Below are 23,074 nucleotides of genomic sequence, written 5' to 3'. Positions count from 1 at the left end.
CTGTTGTTTTTTTGTAGGTTTGATGAACTTGTAAAAAAATTCAAAGTTGAATATCATGCTGGTGGCTCTACCCAGAATTCAATGAAAGTGGCTCAGGTTGGTTAATTATTTCAAAAATTAAAAATATTTCAAAAATAATTCTAAACTTTTGGTTATTTTACATAATACTTTCCAATTTACTTTTATTGTTACAAACAGTTCAAATGTGTTCATTTGAATCTTTAAAAGCACATCTAATAAGAATAATTTTAACTTGGGCTAGAGAGATGGATCAGAGGTTAAGAATACCACCTGCTCTTCCAGAGGTCCTGAGTTCAATTCCCAGCAACCACCTATAATGGGATCTTCTGGCATGCAGGTGTACATGCAGGCAGAGGACTGTATAATAAATAAATAAACAACAATAGAAGAATAATTTTAACTTGTCTTTCATTGCTAAGCTAGGAAATAATTCAGTATTTTTATTCATTACTGTTTCATTTTTACATATCATTGGTTTGTAGAAGTTCTTATTTCATATATAACCCTAATTTTTCTTCTATAAGTGAAAAATTTTTTTATTTGCTTATAATGTGAGTTGCTTTGCCAAATTCATCCCTCTGTCCTTCAGTGACTCAATGTTCACCTCTGTAAATTGAAGGCAGAGTCTTGCTATGTAGACTTGGATGGCCTCAAGCTCACTGTGTGGACAAGTTGGGTCTCAGGCGTCTGGCAATCTTCCTTTTTTGCTTTTAGAACACTAGAATTGCAAGTACTAAATTACTTATTGTAATAATATTTTTTTATTTTATAGAGGTGATTCAGGTATTTTAAAGGCTAATGCCTGTAAAGAGGAATATGAATGTGAGGCTGGCTGGGGAAACACAGTCTAACCTCATTTCCAGAAAACCCAAAACTTTATGAATTTATATGATATATATAGAAAGGATATTGTTACAGAATATTGACATTCTTTGTTATATAAATATATGTATTGTTTATTTTTATATTGAGATAAGGTCTCACTGTGTAGCTGTGACTGGCCTAGAATTCACCATCTAGGCCAGGCTGACTTCAAATTTAGTGATCCACCTGCCTCAACGTTATGCACATTAGATTAAAGGCACAAACTGTCATAATTGGCCAGATATATGTATCTTTCTATTTATATGTTAATATCTATGCATATTTTATGTGCTTATGTACACACACCTCATTACATTTATTTACATATGAATCTATATACTTTAAAAACATCCAAGGTCTTTAGTAGGTGTTGAATAAACACACTTTGAAATATAATCTGAATCAACAGCTAGTTTAATGTTAAGAGTTAATGTTAATTTTCTTTTTTAAAAAATAATTTATTTTTATTTTATGTGTACTGGTGTTTTGCCTGCATGTATGTCTGTGGGTATGAGATCTTGGAGTTACATACAGTTGTGAGTTTCCATGTGGCTGTTGGGAATTGAACCCGGGTTCTCTGGAAGAGCAGTCAGTGTTCCTAACTGCTGAGCCATCTCTCCAGCCCCCTTAATGTTAATTTTCAGTCTCCAATTGGTATGAAGAAGCTAATTGCTACAATTTGGAAGTCAACTTAGTATCTTACTCTTTGTAGTCATAGTTCAATTTTCATAGACTAGGGTCATTCTTGTTTGTTTGTTGGTTAATGTTTTCTCTTTGAATTCTAATTAACTTCAAGGAATGGAGAAATGAAAAATTAAGAAATAAAATCCAGAGAGTTCCCTCTCTCCGTTTTTCTCTTTCTTTTTTATTAACTCTTGCTTGATTTAAATTTTAATTTTAATTACTCTGCATACTTCCAGAGCTGTAAGTATTAACCTTTAAGATGTTATGAAATGGCTTAAGAAAGTCTCTGTCAATTTATTTCTGTTGTTGATTATGATTGACATAGTTAGGTCAGAAGCATTTGAGATAAAACAAGAAAAATAACAAAAGAAGCAAAATCCGATGTACTGGTCCAGGCCCATAATACCAGCTGCTCAAGGGCCCAAGACAAAAGGAGTATAAGTTCAAGGCGTCCTGCGTTACATGGTGAATTTGAGTTTAGCTTGGGAAACATGACAAAAATCTTATTTTTAAATCTTAGAGGGTTTGGGCTTAGTATTTAAAGACTTTTTAAAAATTCCCTGAACATAGTTACACTAGCTGCATGGCTTATCTTGTGATGTCAACACTCAGGAGGCGGAGTCAGGCAAGGGAAGCAGAAGTTCAAAGCCAGCTAGGGCCCCCGGTACTCTGAGAGTAGCTTAACGCGCATATCTGCTGAGCCATCTTTCCAGCCCCTTTCCACGCTTTTTATTTATCAAAAAGCAACATTTTTTTTGTCTCTATCCTGCATAGAACATGTAAAAAGAAAGTTGATTTTTTCTTACCTGTGATGTTAATATTTCCACAGAACATATTGTCACAGACCAAAATTAATCAGACCATACAATTTCAGTGTGAGGTGTTTTTTCATTTGGCAGTTTTTTAAACATTAAAAAAATATGTATTTCCATTCACCTCTTATCTTTTTCAAATGATATTTAATACAGTTTTCATCTTGAAAGACACAGAAGATGATTTTCATGCCTTTGGATTTGGGTTATGGCTCAGTGGCTTGAGTGGAAGAGTGTGTTGTCTAGCATTGTACAAGGCCTTGTGCTCAATGCCCAGGTCCTGAAAGATAAACAAATTTGGAGACTGAAGACAAAAAGATTACAAGTTTAAGGCCAGCCAGCATGGGCTACTCAACAAGACCTATTTCTAAAGAAGGCAATTGGGATTTAAAAAAAAAAAGTGTTTATTGACAATAAGCTAAGCATAAGAAAGAAAAGAATTACTTCGTAGCAGAAATTTACACGCTTTTTTATAAGTGTTTGATGATATTTGAGCAGAATATAAAGATGTCAGAAACTCATACAATAAAAGTATTTGCTTCATTTTTAGGTGATAAAAATGCTTCAAACCTATAGATTAATTTTTCTTCCAGAAAAGTACATCGAAATGCAATAGAATTTTATTAACCTCTTTGTTAAAACTTTGTTTCAATTCTGGTTTTGACACCATAAATTTTGATTAACTCTGTGCTTTAAAAAAAAATACCAATTTTTGAGAATAAAAATTTTAATGTAGACAACAGCCATTAGAAGTCAGAATATTCTAAACTGATAGACAATTATTTTGGTCTATAATATAGTAGTGAAATTGATTATGACATTTTCATCCATGCAGGCAATGCAATTTGATCACAGTCACTTTCCCTGCCCCCCTTTCTCTTCCATCTTAATTCCTTCCATATTTTTTTCTCATTGAGGGGCCACCCCTTTTGAGCCTCTTCCTCTTCCATGGAATCTTGACAGGTTGGATCATGTCCATGTCTCCTGCAGGTAATCACATCTGTTGTGAGTTCACGGTGGAGCAGCTATGTCATGGCTAGAAGATGGCACTCCACTTCCTCCTCCTCCATTGGGGAGCCGGATGAAGTAGATGTCTCAGTTAGTGAGCGTTCGTCTGCCATGTATGCTCAGCACTTAAAACAATAAAGGCCATGTGTGAGCGTGAATCATTTTATAGGGTAGATACATAAATGTGAAGAACATGGCTGGTGGACACTGTGAAACAAATGTTTACATTCAAAGTGCATGTGCTGTGCCCTGAGTTCAAGATGTGTGCAGTCACCTAGGAGGATTTTTTTCTAGCAGGTATTTTTCTATAGAGTTGCAAAGTAATCTTTCTAGTATGTCTGCTCACTGGTAAATAAAACCTTATATATTCCACCACCACCCATTTTTTGTTTGTTATCATAATAGACTGATACTAAAATCACTTTAGTTGTAGTTATACTTTTAAAACATTTTCAAGGATGTATAATATGGTATATTTGTATTATCAAAAATTAAGCTGGGCGGTGGTAGCGCATGCCTTTAATCCCAGCACTCAGGAGGCAGAGGCGGGTGGATTCCTGTGAATTCAAGGCCATCCTGGTCCACAGTGCAAGTCCAGGACAGCCAAGGCTACACAGAGAGACTCTGTCTTGGGAAGAAAAAAAAATTAAATGTGTGCTTTTTAACAAAGGAAGTGTAAGGTCATTTTAGCACAGTTCGGGAGGCTAGTTGAGGATTCTTCTTGTCCTGAAGGTGGTCGCTGTTTTCTTGCTTGTTGGTTGGGCTGTCACTGTGCATGCTTATGTCCTGTGTCCCTCGGTAAATGCTAATATCAGAGTGGATTAGGGTTCACCATAATAACCTCATTAGCTTAACTACCTTGTTAAAGGCTTATTCTCATATATAGCCAGTTTCTGTATTGTTGGAGATTACTGATTCAATATGCTTCCAAGCCCAGCATATGTGGAACCACCCCAAGGTGCTGGAGAAGGAAAGAAAGACAGACATGTAGAAGCAGAGTGCAGTCAGGCTATTGAGGGGACCCTTGTACAGACCCATGGTCACGGAGTCAGCAAAGTTCCCTGTGAGTTAAGCTAAAGGAGGGTGGCTTATGTAGCAGGCAATGCAAAATCACTTAATCTGAGTGGAAAAGTATGTGGTTTATGTCAGGATAATTTCAAAGATGTCGGTAAGTTCTTGGCTTTAATGGGACCAGGGTTTAGTCATAAAACTCCACATACCATTCAAATTGTTTTATTTATACTATCCTGGGGAAAGTTATCAGAGTTACTCAAGGATAGCCTGGGGATCGCCGCTCAAAATGGCTACAGACAAGTCAAGCTGGATGCCTATTAGTAATACATATAAATTGGCAGGGGTAGAAGAGATACCAAAATTTAGTCATCAGCAAGTACCAGTTCTTATTTTTATCTTAAAATAAAAGTGCTTGCATATAATTGAATTGTGGTACCATATTGTTTTGGCTCCCTTCTTCCTTTTCCTTTCCTGTGTCATTTAATCGGAATTAACCTAAACTTATAACAGCCTAACATGAATATGTAGTATATAAACATTTTTCCTTTGCATCGCCAACATATCCTCTTATTTAATTGCTGCTAATGATTACATCTTTACATATTGTTCGCCCATTAATATAGCTTTGTAATGCTTATCTCCTTTAAGCCGTTTAAAAGTACAAAAGGGACTATAGTGAAATGAAGTTGTATTAGGAAAGCCTTTACACTCTATTGTTTTTATCACAACACAATAGCCAGAATGTGGAGTAAACCCAGCTATCCCTCAGGGGATGAATGAATATATTTACACAATGGAGTACTATTCGTTTCTTAAAAGAATGAAGCCCTGTCATTGGAAGCAGCATTACATTAAGTGAAACAAGTCAGACACAGACACAAATGCCTCATGTCCTCATTCATTTGAATGAACAGGAATAATATCCTCCGAGCCCGAGAAGGGCAGTGGGGAGGAAGCACCGAAGCTCTAGGGTCTTCTTTGGCACAGTAGGCTTAGAACAGTCTGTGATGTCTCAGGAGTTTGAGACAGTGGGGTCATGGGTTCAAGGTCAGCCTGAGATATAGACCAAGCTCCTAACTCAGCACTCCTGCCTCTCCTGCTATGCATAAATATACCTGTGAGCAAATGCATTCCGAAAGCTCAATAATTCTGGCATTTTATATTTACTTATGAAATTGCCTTAACCAAAGCCCTATATTTATTAATATGGGTTGTGGCTGCTGTCTAGTGTCCTTTGTTGTTTGTTTATTTTGAGACAAGGCCTTACAGACCTGGGTGTCCTGGAAATTGATAGGCAAGGCTGCCTAGAACTCAGAGATCTGCCAGCCTCTGTTTCCTAAGTTGCTAGGCTAAAAGGCATGGGCCACATCTGGCTCTCTTAGTAGCAAACTCTTTTTACTATCTGTTTTTTATAGGAATGGTTACTTTCTCTTGTAGCTTTCTTTGTGTGTGTGTGTAAATACACTTTCCTTATATGATCAAGTTAAGATGTAAATGACACAGAATTCAAAATAAAATGTCTAACTCATATTAATATTTTCTGCTTTGGTATGCTTACAAACATGAAATGGTGAAATGAAAATATTTATGCCCAGTATCCACAGATACCTTCAAGGTAATTCAGCTGTGATTTTTTTTTCCCCCAGTCAGCTAAGATGTGGCAGTCTTTCTCTCTGATTACTTTTGTTATATGTCAGCTGCTCCCATCCGGTCACCATCACTTCTAATGAGGATGTGTGTTATTTTGCTTCTGTGGCACTGACATACGTTGTTCCACTGAGTCACTGATCTTTCCTCTCCCGTCCCTTTCTTCTTCCTTTCCTTACCAGACAGGTCCTCATCTGGTACCCTAGCTGGCTTGAGACTCAATATGTAGTCAAAGTTGGCCTTGAACTTGGATTCATCTGCCTGCCTCTGCCTCCAGAATGCTGAGATCACAAGCCTGAACTATCCTGCCTAGCTAGGTTAATTTTTTTCCTATTGTTTTTAGTTTTGGTTTTTGAGGCAGGGTTTCTCTGTTACACAGAGCCCTGGTCTCTTTGTAGACCATGCGGAGATCCGCCTGCCTCTGCTTCCGGAGTGCTGGGATTAAAGGCTTGAGCCCCCACGCCTGGCCCCATTTCTTCTATGTTCTGAGGGACAATGGTTTCCTTCCCGCTTTGGTGCCTTTTTGCCCGATTATTGCTTTTAAGGTATTCTTGTTATCACATAAGTTCACATATTTTTAAATTTCCTATGAATTGATTTGTTGACTTTTTATCTTAAGTGGTTTTTGTGTGCACTTTAGGTATTTTATTAATTATTTTAACTGCCTTCCTATTCTTTGTAAAATACAATATAATCTGCATATAATCACTGAAATTGGTCTGCTCTTCTCTCTGTTAACTTTCACTATTGAGGTTATGTGGATTTTTATGAGAATTCAGTAATAAAAATAAGAATTTTCATGTTATTTTAGTGACTACCATCTTTCATATGTAGTAAAATTTTCCTTCTCAGCTAGCAAACATCTTTGGGTAAAATTATACTTCTGTCTTTGCTATCCTGGGAATCACTTCATCAAAAGTACTAAATAAATCCCTATAGGTTCATCTCAAATGGCCCCTCTTCACAATTTTTCTTCAGTAGTAGAAATAAACACTCACAACTTTTATTTCATAATTACTTATTTACAACTGCCAGTGTGGATTTGAATTTTCCTCAGTCAGGTTGAGCACTTGATAGGTCTCTTACTTGTGTCTTATGTTTTCTGCTGTAGTCTTCAACACCTTAGCCAAGAGGCTGAGGAATGATGGGACTTGGTTTTGTAGTTACTTTTTGACCTTCTAGTTTCTTATCTCTCAGATAAGCTTTCATATTTTGCCTTTAATTGAATTTTGAGAGAATTGCCTCTTGTTTTAATACAGGATATCACCTGATGTTCCAGCTTCAGAATTAAAATTTTTTTCTAAACACTATATACACCAAGTGTCTAAAAACATTATACTTTCAAAATTGTTTGAATAAAATAGAAATGTTGAACTAAAAATCATAACACTGATATCTCAAATTATTTAGCCTTTTTCTTTGAGTACCTGCATTTAGAAGTTAAAATTTTTCTGCCTACTTTTTTTTTTTTAACCTATTTCACCTACTAAAACTGTATAGAGTCTAAGAAGGTTTTTATAAGACAAATCTCTGGGAATCTGTGACCAGTCTAGACTACTTACATTTTAAAAGAAAAAAAATGACATTGGAATGATCAAAGAGAATTCTCTGTTCTAATGCCTTACACCTGTAGCAGTTGTTAGATGCGTCAGTAGCACAACTGTATTTATAAATATCAGAGCAGAATGTGGCAGATGGTGATGCAACACAGGGTCTCTTGTCAGATCCTGTCAAGGAGGAGGTGCCTGTCAGTGCCAAGTCAAGTAGCATGAGTCCTACTAATATATAGCTGACTATTCCAGTAGTGAGCTCTCCTTGTAGTTGTAAATATTTCAGTACGAATTAACACTCCTTTCTTCAATGACCTTTTTCTTGTTCAAGTGAGTTGTTAAATTTTAGTATTTAAAATCATGAAATCAGTTGTCATTTCTGATTTTTCTTGGAAAATGCTTTTATTTTGTGTCAGATTTAATCTAAAATAACTAGTATTTCGTCTCCTTCTTTTATTTTTCATCTCTTTTTCCTTTCAAAAAACATTCATGCAGCCGGGCATGGTGGTGCACGCCTTTAATCCCAGCACTCAGGAGGCAGAGGCAGGCGGATCGCTGTGAGTTTGAGGCCAGCCTGGTCTACAAAGCGAATCCAGGACAGCCAAGGCTAACACAGAGAGACCATGCCTCAAAAAACCAATAATAATAATAATAATAATAATAATAATAATAATAATAATAATAAATTCATGCTTCACCCTTTAGACCTTATTGTTTTGTATTCTAAAGTTTCTGGTGTAAAAACACATCTCAGTTCCTTGAAACAGAAAGGTACATACACACTTGTTACAGGCTTTCAGGTGGTGGCACCCGACATGTGACGTTACATATGGATACTGTGTCAGTTTGTGTCCCTGCCGCCTCAGTGCAAAACAGAGGGCTTTACTATGGAGTAGAATAGACATTCTGTTTGTCACCAGTGGGTCATACTTCTTGTCATTCTGTTTTGGAATATGAATTCAGAAGCTTTTGTTGTTGTTGTTGTTGTTGTTTTTCGAGACAGGGTTTCTCTGTGTGGCCTTGGCTGTCCTGGACTCGCTGTATAGACCAGGCTGGCCTCGAGCTCACAGAGATGTGCCTGCCTCTGCCTCCCGAGTGCTTGGATTAAAGGCCTGTGCCACCACCACTGGACCCTGAATTCAGAAGCCTTAAAGCAAGCAAGTAATAAAAAAATAAATAAATAAATAAAAATAAACAAACAAAAAAAGCAAATTTGGATTATAAATTTTTTACTTTTAAAATGTTAAACTCATTTCATTTTCTTGACAGTTGGTAAACAAGTTGTCAACTAGATAGTCTTTGCCAGTTCATATGTAAAGTATAGTTATTACCTTCCCTGTTTTTCAAGAAAAAAATTTCTTTGAAAAAGAGAGGAAGGAAGGAAGGAAGGGTCTCATTTAAGTCAGAGAAGCAGGTGGGCTAACTGAAGGTCTTCCCTTGCTGCTCCTGGTCTCCAAACCCAGTTCCCCAGCCTTGTGCCCAGCTCTACAGTACCACACCTGCTGCGTCCTCCCTTCCCCCTCCAACCCGATGTCCAGTGGAGAACACAGATCTTCCGCTTTTAACCTCTCTTCCCTCCAACTCATTGCTTTATCCCAGAGCCCAATGCCAGCAGGCAATCCCTGGAATCCACAGGCTATTGAATCCAGTCAAGCAGCTAGGGTAACTGCACATCTATACCTTTCCTGGCACAAAACATCCAGGAAATCTGAGACACTATGAAAAGACCAAAAATAAGAATAATAGGAAAAGAAGAAGGAGAAGAAACCCAGGTCAAAGTACAGAAAGTATTTTCAACAAAACCACAGAAGATTTCCCTAACCTTAAAGAAGGAGATGCTTCTTAAGGTAAAAGCAGCAAACGGAACACCAAAAGACTCGGGCAAGAAAGACAGTTGCTTCGGCATGTGATAAAACACTAAATGTACAGAATGAAGAAAGATTTCTAAAGGCTGCAAGGGGGAAAGACCAAGTAATATATAAAAGTAGACCAATTATAATGACACCAGTGGATGTTCCAAAGGCCAGCAAGAGCCTGGGCAGATGTTTATCAGCACAGACTAACATACCCAGCAAAACTATCAGTAACAATAGATGGACAAAATAAGACATTCTATGATAAAATAAAATTTAAGCATTGGCTATCTAGAAATATAGCCCTACAGAAGGTGCTAGAAGGAAAACTCCAACCTAAAGAGGTTAACCACACCCAAGAAAACACGGGGAATAAATAATTCCATACCAGCAAATCAGAAGACAAAACACACACACACCACCACCACCACCACCACCACCACCACCACAACAACAACAACAAAGTAACAGGAATCAATAAATACTGCTCACTGATCTCTCAACAACCCAATAAAAAGACACAAAGTACCCAAACGGATTCAAATAGTATTTATCCTTCTCCTGCATCCATGAAAAACCTCTTATCCTCAAAGATAGACATCATCTGAGGCTAAAAGGGTGGAAAAAGATACTGCAAACAAATAGACTCAAGGAGCAAGCTGGTGTAGCCATTTCAATATCTGACAAAATAAACGTCGAACCCAAACTAATCAGAAGAGACAGGGAAGAATATCATAGTCATCAAGGAGAAAAATCCAACAAGAGAACACTGCAATTCTTTTAACAGCTGTGCACCAAACACGAGGGACACCGAGACTCAGAAAAGAACACTACCATGGCTTAAATCACATGCTGACTCTCACACGTGGATAGTAGGAGACTTCTGTGGACTGATCATCCAGACATAAACTAAACAGAGAATCGTTGGAGCTAACTGATGTTATAAGCCAAACGTATATAACAGAGATTAACAGAACATTGCACCCAAACGGAAAAGATTATACCTTCCTCTCAGCACCTCATGGAACTTTCTCTAAAATTGAGCACATACTTGGACACAAAGCAAGTTTCACCAGAGAGAAGAAAATGGAAGTTCACGCGCTACATCCTGTCTGACAACCGCAGGTGAAAGCTGGATGTCAGCAACAGGAACGACAGCAAAGGCTTGGTGGAATTGAATGAAATGAAATAGACAACACCCTAAATCTTGGGAGGCAGAAGCTTCCTACAATATATACAGATACGAAGATCTAGATGATCTCTAAATAATGGTGCAGACAATCCCAACTGCCCATCTTTTGTCACCAAATGAAGCTTCCAGTACCAGGGTTAGGCTCCATCTAATAGAGTTGTTGGCCAAAGGGTTCCCATGACAACCCCCAAGCAACCCAAGTCATTGCCAAGACAGTACGTTGCCTTCCACAAACTGATGGCAGGGCCCTGTTGCTGAAGATAACACCTACATAACTCACTGAGCATGGAGAAGGCAAGCTGGTGCCTGCATAGGCATTTTACCCCCTGTGTTTTAGCATCTTTGGTACAAGAAGTACTCTGACTGCCACCAAAAGAGAAATACAAACACCAAGCCCAATACAAACCTTTAGGTCTATGGTAGTGTCCTGCCTTCAAAATATGCTAGTGCAATGGTGGTGCAAGGCCTGTGGGTACAAATATCTGTTGTTTCGTTTTTAACAAAGAATAAAATGTAGCAATAAAATGATTCCTAATGAATTCTGCTGTACTCATAGACCGTACTCATGTTCAGCCACCATCAGTGAAGTTCCCTCCTGTCACAAACTGGAACTAATGCAGAAACCCACAAAGAGTGAGAGACCCTAGAACGCTCAGCCCTAAAGAGGATGTCTGTATCAAGTCCCTCCACCTCAATAAAATCTTAGCCCTTCAAGTCCCAGAAACCCTGCAGAAAAAGAGGCAGAGTGAATGTAAGAGCTGGAGGGGATGGAAGACACCAAGAAAACAAGCCCTTCTAAATTAAAATAAAGCAATCCAGGCATGGCTGCTCCCGCCTTTAGTCCGCGTTCTTGGGGAGACAGAGCAGGCCAATCTCTGTTACTTTGAGGCTAGTCTGGCCTACAAAATGTGTCCAGGGTAGCCATGGCTACTCAGAGAAATCATGTCTTGAAAAACCGATGATGATGATGATGATGATGATGATGATGATGATGATGATCAAAGTATATATGAACTCACGGAGACTGGGCAGACATGTACAGGGCCTGTATTGGTCTGCACCAGGTCATTGTGTACATATTATGGCTTCCCGAGTATGCAAACAAGTGGGCTCCTAATTCTGTGCCTTCTCTGGAGCTTTTTCTTCTGTTTTATTGTTTTGTCCAATTCCAATGTATTTTACTTTATTATATTTTATTATTTTTCCCTTTGAAGCCTGTTTTCTAATGAGAGACAGGAAGAGCGTAGTTTCAAATGTTTTTCCATTTCATCAATAATTTATATGTTGATTATGGAGACCAAAATGACTATTAGTACTGCAAAGCATACATATTGTAATCTAGTTCAATAATAATCAGAGATGTGAGTCTTATAGAATCTGATCACCTAGTGAAGACTGTTATAAACAATGCTTATGTCAGAGTTTCTGACTGCACAGGGTGTGTTAAATTTGAATCCTGTCATCATAACCAGTACACCTAGCCCAGTGCTTAGACATGAGAGTTCAATGAATTGTAGCAGTTGTCATTGCATAGAAAAAGTGTACCTGGCAGTTATTTAACTTTAATTGAATTTTAAGTCTGGCAATTGGGTGATGATATGTATATTAAAGTGATAAGAGCAGACGGGGTACTGCATTTAATCTTAGTCAAAAGGCTGTGATGCAGAGATAACGGCTGTTATGGAACACAGTACCCCAAATTTAAATATTTTAAACAACTATTCATCTAAAAAATTCTCCCCAAATTTCAGAATAGAGCACTCAGCCCTAAAGTGTTCTATCATAATTATTTAAGCATTCCAAAGTTCAAAATGTCTAATCCTTTCTTAAACCGTGGGGTATTTGATTTGTTTAATTGTATTCTTGTTGTAGACAGTGACATGGAAACAGGCTGCTATCTGTTACTGTTGGGATATTTATTGATTAGTCACCACGAGTTGTTCCCTGATAAGTTACTATCTAAAAACAAAATAATAAAAATTAATGACTTTGTTCCTGGGTGTGTTTGGTATTTTTCCTACTAAGTTGTAGGTTATATACGTTACACACTCCTTGTCGTACTGATGAACAAATTATTTTAAAAATCAATATCCTTCAAATTAGTTTTGATTTATAGAAAGTTATATTACATTTCTTTGTGAAAATAAAACCAATAGTATAAGTATGTAATGCCGACTGCTTAGTAATTGCATGCAAAGCAGTTTAGTGTTTATCTTCTGTAACACAGTCTTAATTCCAGAGTATGTGTTCAGTAGTTTTTGTTACATTTCTTATATTTTCTAATGAGCAATTAAGCTAAGCAAGCATCATAGAATGCCCTGGGCATGTTGTCAAAATCAAGAAGCTTGCTTTTCAAGGCTAGCCTTCCTATGTAGCAAGAGCCTCTCTCAAATATCAAACATGAGGAACAACAAAAACTGCATAATCAAAAGACAGGATTTCAATGAGTTTAGCTTAAAATTTTTGGCTGTCCCATTTATTTTTAATACACAGTCTTGCCAGGTGTCCTGGCATCTTAGTTACTTTTCTATGGTTGTGATAGAACTCTGTTACCAAGGATACTTACAAGAAGGAAGCATTTAATCGGCCCTTGCAAGTCCAGTGGGACAGGAGTCCGTCACCATCATGGCAGAGAGCATGGCAGCAGCCAAACGTGCTGAGCTCTCATATCCTTTTCCACAGACAAGAAGCAAAGAGCCTGTAAAGATGATGGGAGGCCTTTGAAGCCTCAAAACTGCCTGGTGACACACCTCCAACTCTGTCATACCTCCTAACCCTTTGCACACAGTTCCAGCACTGTGTGCCCATGGTGACCATTCTGATTCAGAGAACAACTGGTTTTCCTGAAACATGGATTTATCACCCAAGTAGTTGACAAGTGCCTAAAATAGAACCATCATGATTAGCTAATGTGCTGGCCAGTTTTATGTTAGGTTAGGGATTATTGGGTTAGGGTTAGGGTAGAAACTTTAATTGAATGCGTACCTACTGGAGATCGGGCAGTGTAGACAAACCTGTAGAGCATTTTCATAATTAGTTATTGACGTGGGAGGGCCCCGCCCTTTGTAGATGGTACTCACCCTGGGCCAACAGTCCTGGGTTCTATGAGAATGCAGGCTGAGCAAACCAAGTAAGCAGCCCTCCTCTGTGACCTCCATGTCAGCTCCTGGATACAGGCTTCTGACCGGATTGAGTTCCTGCTCTGACTTCCCTCAGTGATGGACTACAATATGGAAGAGTTAGCAAGATAACCCCTTTTCCCCCCAGCTTACTTTAGTCATGGTGTTGCAGCAGAGCAATTATTACCCTGACTAGGACAGCCCTATTTTGTAATTCTAGAATCAAGCGAAGTTTCGTCCTATAAATCACAGTAAGCGCTGTTCAGTGTAGTAATTAGAGGAGGTCATTGTTGTAGACAGAAGTGCTGGGGAAAGCAGAAGCAGCAGTGAAAAGACTGCTTGTTTCAGATGGGCATCCTTGAGGGTTAGGGCAGTGGGGACTTACTGCACTGACTGAAGGAGGCTCGAATATTCTGCTTGCCTCCTCCAAGTTTTTGGAAATTGACCTATATTTGATTGCTTGGCAGTAGCATGCATGACTCCATCCTGCTCTGGTTTAGTCTCTTGGGTATTATGTAAAAGACTGTTCTAAAACTGTTCTCCCAAATGAGGGAGAACTTAGCCCCCGGAAGCCATAATGGGAAAGGTCCATGGTAAGACTGTAGGCTTGTCATAGTTTAATGCCCAGCAGAATACCAGCCAAGGTTGTGACCTGGTAAAGATTAACCAAGGTCAGGAGATAACAAAGCAAGTAAAAATGTCCAGAGGGGGTTTTAATGTATAGCCACCCTTCTAAGTGAGTGGTCAGCACAAAAACAACACATGGTCATCTGCCAGGGGGTTCCAGAGAGCCATGCACAAGTGCATGTGGATCCTGTTTAACACATTCTACTGTATGCCCAGATCACCAACCAGTCTCAGTGGAAAATACCTCAATCTTTGATCAGTTTCTGCCCAAATCCTATTCAAACCCTCACTAGTTTCTTGTTGTTTTTGTCTTTTTGTTTTGTTTTGTTTTGTTTCCTATCTTGGGATCTCTTCTACTTTGAAGAGTCTCTCTCACTTTTTCCTGATTTCTCACTTTTCTTTAATTTTCTTTATCTGCATGTTTATTCCTCATCAACATGAGATAAAGAACTTGACAGCCAGTGTCTCAGCAATCACCAAACTCCTTAATCCTTGAGTCAAGCCCATCTCAGCCAAGAGAGGCCTCAATAGTTTTCAAAGATCTGCAAAACAATAAAGATACATAATTCAAAATGAAATGTAAAATTTCCAATTCTAAGTTATATTCACTGATTACATTTAATTATTATGTATTTTAGACATTGGGTTTTACTGTATTGTTAAAACTGGCCCCAAACACTTGGGCTCAGGTGACCCTCATGCCTTCATTTCCTAAGTTATTAGCATCATTGTTGTTGTAACTGTGGTAGTGTGCCCAGGCTGGAATTCAATAACAGTCCAGCATGGCCTCACGCTCACAGAGACCCTCCTGCTTTTGAAGATGCAGCACTCTGGGTAGAGAAGCCATTTTGCTGTTGGACTCCTTTACAGTTTATTCAGAATGACATCTAAGAAGTTGAAGATGACTTAAACATCACTCTTGCCTACCTGTATTTTTGGCATTCCGTAAAATTTTTAAGACAAATTATAGCAAACATGCTGTAAGGCCACAAATAAAAATTATTGTTTGACTTTGTGTTGTTATATGTAAGTTTGTTATTACATAGTGTCTTTTCTTTTAAGTGTAATTTTAAGGAAGACATTTTGCTCTGTGTTTTATAGTAATTCTGTGGCATGTAGCTTACCAAATTCAACCTCTGGGAAATAATGAAAGAGGAGTATTTCAAATCGTGGAATGTGAACTGGCTACAGTAGTCTTCCTAGGTTTTACCAAGTTCTGATAGCCCTCTCTTTTGAGGTGTTTAGGAAACTTCCTTCTGCGCATGACTCTGTGCCATTTGCTTGCTCTTCTTGTGTACAGGTTTTCTTTTTTTGTGTATTGTAAGTGAAGTGAAGATATCAATTCTGTGTAATTGTAATCCAAGGATGTCCCATGGACACATCACTGCCACCATAATTAGTTTGTATCTGATGTTCTACATGAATATATGTACATGTATGTATACATGCATACATACCTACGTACATACATACATACTTACGTGATATGCTTTTAAATTTTACTAGAGAGGGCTAGTTTTAAAGTAGCTCTAGGTGGATACTTGCAGGTCTTCCCAAAGTTACTTTACCCAGGAATGGTGGCTCAGACTTGTAATCTTAGTATCTCAGGACTGATGCAGGAAAATCACCTTGAGTGGTCTAAGAGTAAGACTGTTTTAAAAACAAAAAACTGCCAAAGTCAAAAAGATAACAAAGTAATTTAAGTTATTCCTTAAGTTGTTACTGTATTTACTTTGAATCAGTTTTCTGGCAACACAGTATTATTTGTTCCATTTTCCCGAATCATATAGCATGGTTTAATCTTAGATGTCAGTGAAGTTTGATTGAGGTGTATGTTGTCAATTTATAAGTAAAGGTCTATTATTCTCTAACATGCTTGCTAGAAGTGCTTGTCTTTAAGACAATTCAAAAATTCCACAGAATCTTTTAATTCGATTTTATAAATGATTTTACTTGTGTTTTCTAAAATGTACTATGATCCTGTTAAACAAGTTCTCTGATGTGCTTCTTTATAGGATGGAGAATAATTGTTCATGGATACTGGATAGGTTTTATGACTCCATCCTACGAAGGAGAATGTGTGGCAGGGATAGTGTGTTGTTGCAGGAAGCCACTGTTGTCCTCACATTATTATTTTGTGGGTAACAAGGAAATCAGGTCATGTGTTATTCATCCTGTGAAGAGGTCCTTATGTGGAAGAGCAGAACTGTCACCTAGTAGTCAACAGCAGCATGCCATGGCACAGGAGTGAGCCAGCTCCAGTCAAACTTTTAGGTGACTGGAGTCCGTGCCAACTTATTGGCCTAGAGAAGTAAGTTAAACCATAAGTGTTCTACTAAGTCACCCCCAGATCTTTATCCCATAAAAACAATGTAGTATTATGTGTCATGATTTCAAACACTGTGTTTTACAGTGGCTAATAATGTATGTAAAGATAAAATTCAAAAATTTTAAGAGTTTATGGTAAAAAAAAAAGTGGGGTTTTTTTCCTATAATTTTATTCACCTTTCATTAAATGTGAGTCTGTTTTAATTGCCTTTCTATTGTTGTGATTAAACACATTTGCCCACAAAATTTTTATCTCCGCTTATAGTTCCAGTGGATTAAAGTACATGATTTTCGGGCCTATGGGGGACATTCCCCTTTAATAAGTTTCTTATATATCCTTCCAAAAACAGTCCTTTAAAATGATGGATTAATCAATTTTTTAATATGTATTAGCATTCTTTAATTACAATTTGGTCACTTTTTCAGGCTGAATAATACGTTTTGGATATTGTTTCATATCAAAACAGGTCTGATTCTTTTAAGTGGTTTAAGAACCCATTCTGTAGCCAGATGATAATTTAATTTGGTTAATGTTTGTCCTGTTGTCATGGGTTTAGGTTGTTTATATTGATGGTTCGGCAAGTCATTTTTCATCTGTGAAAGCCTATCTTCATAATCTTGTAGTTTTATTTCTTTAGAATTAAATAACCATATTGTTTCGGTGAGTCCTTGGCAATTCAAAGCCTATGCAGTGTGCTCTTTATTAGTGTGATCCGTACAAAATAATATCCTATTAAACATTTATACTTGCATTTTCCTGTGTGAAAGGAAATGATTAGGTAGAGCAGGCTATTTTCTAGGACCAATAAATTAACCAAACTTCACTCTGAAAACAGATTGGACTCTTAATTGCCTGATGCGTCGGCAGGAATTCCAGCAGGCTATGAAAGAGTCCTCTCTAGTACAGGACTGTGGGTGCTAACACTTCAGTGGGAAAACACAGCAGATTGTTAAGTAGGTCAGCCACATTGGAACTTTAGGACAAAACATCTAGGTGTTTTGTTTCTCTCTCTCTCTCTCTCTCTCTCTCTCTCTCTCTCTCTCTCTCTCTCTCTCTCTCTGTGTGTGTGTGTGTGTGTGTGTGTGTGTGTAGCAGGTGTTTTGTTTCTCTCTCTCTCTCTCTCTCTCTCTCTCTCTCTCTCTCTCTGTGTGTGTGTGTGTGTGTGTGTGTGTAGCAGGTCTCACATTGATACTTTATAGTAAGCATTGAATAAATAAGAGGTACATATAGTCATGAGGATGCTAACATTGTTTTGTCTTTTAGTTTCAGGCTTTGCTCAGTTTCTATCACTAGCATTTTTAATGGCACAGTACAGAAAACTGCACTATGATGAGTAGACTCTAAAAAGGTAAATTTATGAGCGGCTTCCCTATCTGCTCAGGAATTTATTGCCATCTGGTCCCCTCTGAGGCTATAATTATTAATGGAAGTATTTTCAACATTAAAAAAAAAAATCCGCACATGTTTTATGTATGGTAGAAACTGAAAGACACCAGTAGCTTAACCATATGTGGTCTTCTTGGAGTCAGGCAGGGCAGAGGAACTGAAGACATGATGGGAGCAATTCATGCGTAATAATGTGCTTTGTCTCTTACGTTAGGATCTGTTAATAATGAGTAGAACATTGCTTAGCCACAGAAGCTGAAGGTAAAGAAAAGTCACTGTCTTCATGGGATGTATTGTTTTTCTCTAGCAATAGAATATACAGAGGTGTCGGATACATTTAGAAATAAATCTCAGAAGCAGAATGAAGACTGTATGTTTTAGTTTAAGGATTTAAAAGTGAAGGTAGACCTCTCTTACAGTGATTGGAGACTCAGATGTTGATGTAATGCGAATCTGTCATTTTAAAATAATCAAGTGCAAATGGAATCTCTTCTATCTCTCTTAAATAGTTGAAATAGTTCATAATGTTTCTCCAGATCAGATTGTTTTAATAGTAAGGATATTATGAAAGGAAGGTTTGTTTGTTTTCAGTGTTACATTCTGAGTTAGTTGGGAAAATCTTCATTAATAATGAGATGACGCCAGGTGTGGTGGCACACAACTGCAATCCCAACACTCAGGGAGGCAGAGGCAGGTGGTTCTCAGGGAATTCCAGGCCAGCCTGGTCTACAGAGCATGTTCAAGACAGCCAAGGTTACACCGAGAGACCCTGTCTTGAAAAAACAAAACAAGTAACAAATAAAATGAAATAAAAAAAAAAATGGAGGTCTTTCATTTTATTCAGCTGTCCTGAAAGAAAAATACCTACTGATCTGGGAATGTAAGGAAAACTTAAATTTGTGATTGAGAGTAAGAAATATATTTGTGGTTTTAAAAAAGAAATACCAGCATGTCACATTAAAATGATGGTATTTACAGTTCTGTGCAGTTAACAGGAAAATGTATTACATCAGGGGATATGATGCAGTTTAGAGAGCTAGTGTAGGGCCACGAGTGAAAAGTACAATGCCATCAGAGGCACACACATTAATAATCTGGTCAGAGGAAGAATTTTCCTGTCTCTCATGTAACATAAACCAGATGTTCCATTCTATTAAAAACTTCTTACCAAAGTGAATGTTTAGATTACTGGTCACTAGGAGAAAAATGAACAATAGCAATCTTAGACTTTTGCGGGTTTGTCCTGTTTTGTGAGTCAGTGTTGGTAATCAGGGGAGTGGAAGGCTGTGCCCAAAGGTTGCTGCATTTCTGAGAACTCAACTCCACAGTTGATTATGCTGTTTTAATCTATCGTATTTTGTAAATTTGATCTATTTTCCTTTAAAAAAAAAAGCCTATTGTCAAAAACCAAAGATGAAAATATATATATTTGACAGCCAAGTGTAAAAGCCACAGCTTCAGAAGGCCTACTCTAGCTGTGAAGAAGTTCACTGAGATGCCTAGGCTTCATCTGGTTAGTTTTGGTCTGTGGTTTTGTTGTTGTTTTGTCTTGTTTGTCCATGAGACTTGCCTGTGGGCATTTTCTAAGAGTGCTGTGAGAGGAGCCAGCTCTTTGTGGGTGGTTTCACCCCAGGCAGGTGGTCCTGGGCAGGAGAAGAAGACAGCTGAGCAAGGCCTTGGACAGCAAGCCAATCAGCAGTGTTCTGTCTGGCTTTTGTTTAAGTTCCCGCCCCCCATCCCCCCTCTCACCCCCCAGCCCCCAGGGTTCTGCCCTGACTGACTTCTTTTTGTTGTGAGAGTTGTAAACCCGTTTCTCCTAAAGTTGCTTTTGGTCATGGTGTTTTATTACCAGCCCTAACTGAGACACACGGGAAAACACTTTACCAACTAAGCCATCGGCACAGTGCCTGATATTTCTGTGTGATCCGTTTTTTGTATTTTGTTTTTCCTTCAAGCCTCATCCATTATAGGCATTTCAAAAGTTTCACCTGGGAGGCTTCAGGAGAAGGCTGCGCTCTCTCCACCCCAGATTCAGTGCATGCACACACGCACGCTCCCTTTGCAGTCTCTAGAGCAAGTGATCGTCACAGACTCAGCCATGCTGCTCTTCACGTCTCAGTTCCAGGCACGGAATACCTTTTCATCCTGAGCCTTTGAATACTTTCCTCATGTACCTCTCTCAAGACCTCACCCATGGACAGAAGGGAGGAGGAAGCTTGGAGTTGCTGATGTCCTTTTTTTTTTTTTTTACTTTGTATTTTTCTTGTCAAAATTCTAACCTTTGTAGACTTTACCAGACTCTCAGGTCCAGAAAACAACAGGAGCCCTTTGTTGTATGGTCTTGGCATACCACAGTCCCAATGCCTGTGTAGGTACACTTGACCCTGGAGCTAGGTGCCCACAGGGTGGCACAGAAAGCTAGCAGAAACTTCCCCCAGATTAACTCTTAGTTTCCTGTGACAGTGAGTGATTAAACACTTAACTCTTCCTTTTATTTTGGCTCACTGTCATTATTTTCTCCTTTGTAACATGCCAGTTCAGTTCTCTCCAGCCTGAGTACCCCCCCCCCCCTCTCTCTCTCTCTCACACACACACACACACACACACACACACGGACTTGAAATCATGCGTGTATGGTCTTTGAATATGGCCTCCTGCCTGTGATAAAAATGTACCTTACAGTCATGCACTTTGTCCCATGTCAGTAGACAAAGCTTTGCTTTGTTTGGCTTTTATAGCTGAGTGTTTCCCATTATCGCGATGTATAGTTTACTGTGTCTCCATCCTCCCTAGAGCAGTATTTGGATTGTTTCCAACTTGGAGCAATTATGGATAAAGTTCCTGTAAACATTTGTTTATGCATCTTTGTGTTAACATAAAGTTTCATTTCCCTGGGAGTGCGATTTCTAAGTCAACCTGGGAATGTATGGTTAATTCCATTATAATCGAACCACCTAATTTTTTCAAAAGTAGTTTTAGATTTGTGTCAGTCAGCTCTTTGTTTCCATGCCTATGCACCTGAGATAATGACCTTGCAAGGAGGAAGATTTGTTTTAGTTCATATTTTTGGAGCATGGTCACTTGGTCCCATCATTTTGTTCCTTCAGTGCCGCTGACTGTCCTGTTCCCTGAGCCTTACTGCAGTGGTAGAAATGTCTCATTTGTGGCTTGATCCTCAGCCATCATTTATTATCAACACTCTTCTTAGAACAGCTTAAGCCTCTGTCTTCACTGCTAGTCTCAAGAAAGAAGGGCTTCTCTGACCAGTTCCATGGCTGTAAACAGATATTTAGAAGGGAGTTTAGCACTATGTCAGGTTAGCTGAGCAATTATAGTAACTTACCTTTTAGGGCCTATGAACATGGAGTTTGTGTTTCTGGATACTGACAAACTAGGGTGCTCGTTCAGTGAGGTGCAGGGACCCTGCGTGCGGTCTACCTACTCTTCCCAGTTGTTGACAGTTACTGACATATCTACATGGGTACAGGCATCCACACTCAGGTCATCATGTTTGTCCAGCAGCTATGATTGCAGCCTTCATTAGCTTCAACTGTGGGAGGGTTCAGTTTATTTTTTCTTTTTGGTTGTTTACTTCTCTCCAGTGGCCTGTTCATTCCCCTGGTGTCATGAGGCACATAGTAGCGGCAACAATTTAGGGAGCATTGTTCCACTAGCTAAGGGCAGATCCATAAGTGCATAGGATATTGGAGGGGTACTGACAATGCTATTTATGATGTGGAATTTTTTACCTTTCGGGGTGTCATACTAAATTGCTTTAATCAAGTCACCCCTGTAACGTTATCTTCTTTGTAAATTAACGTTCCTATATTTTATCATTTTTCTCTACTTTTTTACTTTATTGTCTTCTTACATATTTATCCCTGTTGTTACACTTTGTAATTACCTTTTAAAAAGTTTACCAACTGTGTGCTTGTATATATTGTATATTCTATTTTTAGATAATACTTTTAAAATGTTCATTGATAAAAAGATATATAAGGTAGCTTATACCACTTAAAATATTTTTACTATTAGTAGTTAAAGGTGTACAAATTAAAGCTACAGCAAGATATTATTGCATACATTTTTAAAATACCTAAAATAAAAATTTACTCACAAGCAAATCCGTCTGGAGTTGGTCATAGCTATAATTGTAGTACTCGGGACTCTAAGGCAGAAATATTGCCATGGATTTGAGTTACATAGACTATATACTAAGCTCCAGGCCAACCTGGGCTGCACTGTGACATCCTCTCTGAAAAAAATAAAACAAGCATAAAACCTTTATCATTTATTGTGTAGTAAATGCTAGCGAGAATGTAGACCCTTTCTCATAAATTGATGGTGGGAATGTAAAATGATAGAACCCCTCTGGTAAACAGTTTGTTTACTGTAAACTTAAACATTTTCTATGTGACTCACCAATTATGTCCCCGAATATTTACCATAGAAGTGGAAAATTTATGTTCATGTAAAAATCTGTTATACAAATATTTGTGACATTTTTATTTTAATCTCTCCACACACTGGAAACAATCCAGAAAAACTTCAACAGGTGAATAAACAAACTGTGCTAGATCTATACAGTATGGTACGGCAGAACTTTGTAAAGAGGAAAGCTGGTGCTGGCAACACTTTCCGTGAATCTCCAAGCAGAACACGGAATGGAGACAAGGCAAACCTCACAAGGTGATGTGCATAATACTTCTAAACAGTTTTTAAAAATAGGGTCTTCTAAGTACACCAGGGCTGGGGAAACTGGAGAGACAGAACGGGTGATTCTATGGAGCTTAAAATATCACAGAACATTCACATACACAAATAAGAATGTATATGAAATATATAGTGAGCTTTATATAGAGCTGTGGTTAGCACCAAGACAATCTTCATTTCCTAGACTCTTATGGAGGACGGTAGATACAGAATATATAATCACTAGCAAAAGTTAAGTCAAGGCATTTCTGAAAA

The 23,074-nt window shown here is 38.2% G+C and overlaps 1 protein-coding gene across 3 annotated transcripts in view; it reads left to right on the top strand.

The window, feature by feature from the left end:
* ADK (adenosine kinase) overlaps nt 1-23,074 on the top strand; it is a 390,229-nt gene that overhangs the window by 119,617 nt on the left and 247,538 nt on the right. For all 3 annotated transcript variants that reach the window (XM_084795010.1, XM_084795009.1, XM_084795011.1), the window contains exon 4: nt 18-96. In XM_084795010.1, the coding sequence (XP_084651136.1) occupies nt 18-96 (79 nt within the window). The remainder of the gene's footprint in view (nt 1-17; nt 97-23,074) is intronic.

Source organism: Acomys minous (genome assembly GCF_964271855.1).
Source record: "Acomys minous genome assembly, chromosome: 9".
NCBI classification, from domain to species: Eukaryota; Metazoa; Chordata; class Mammalia; order Rodentia; family Muridae; genus Acomys; species Acomys minous.
The sequence above is the reverse complement of the archived record's forward strand: the minus strand, read 5'-3'. Positions and strand labels throughout refer to the sequence as shown.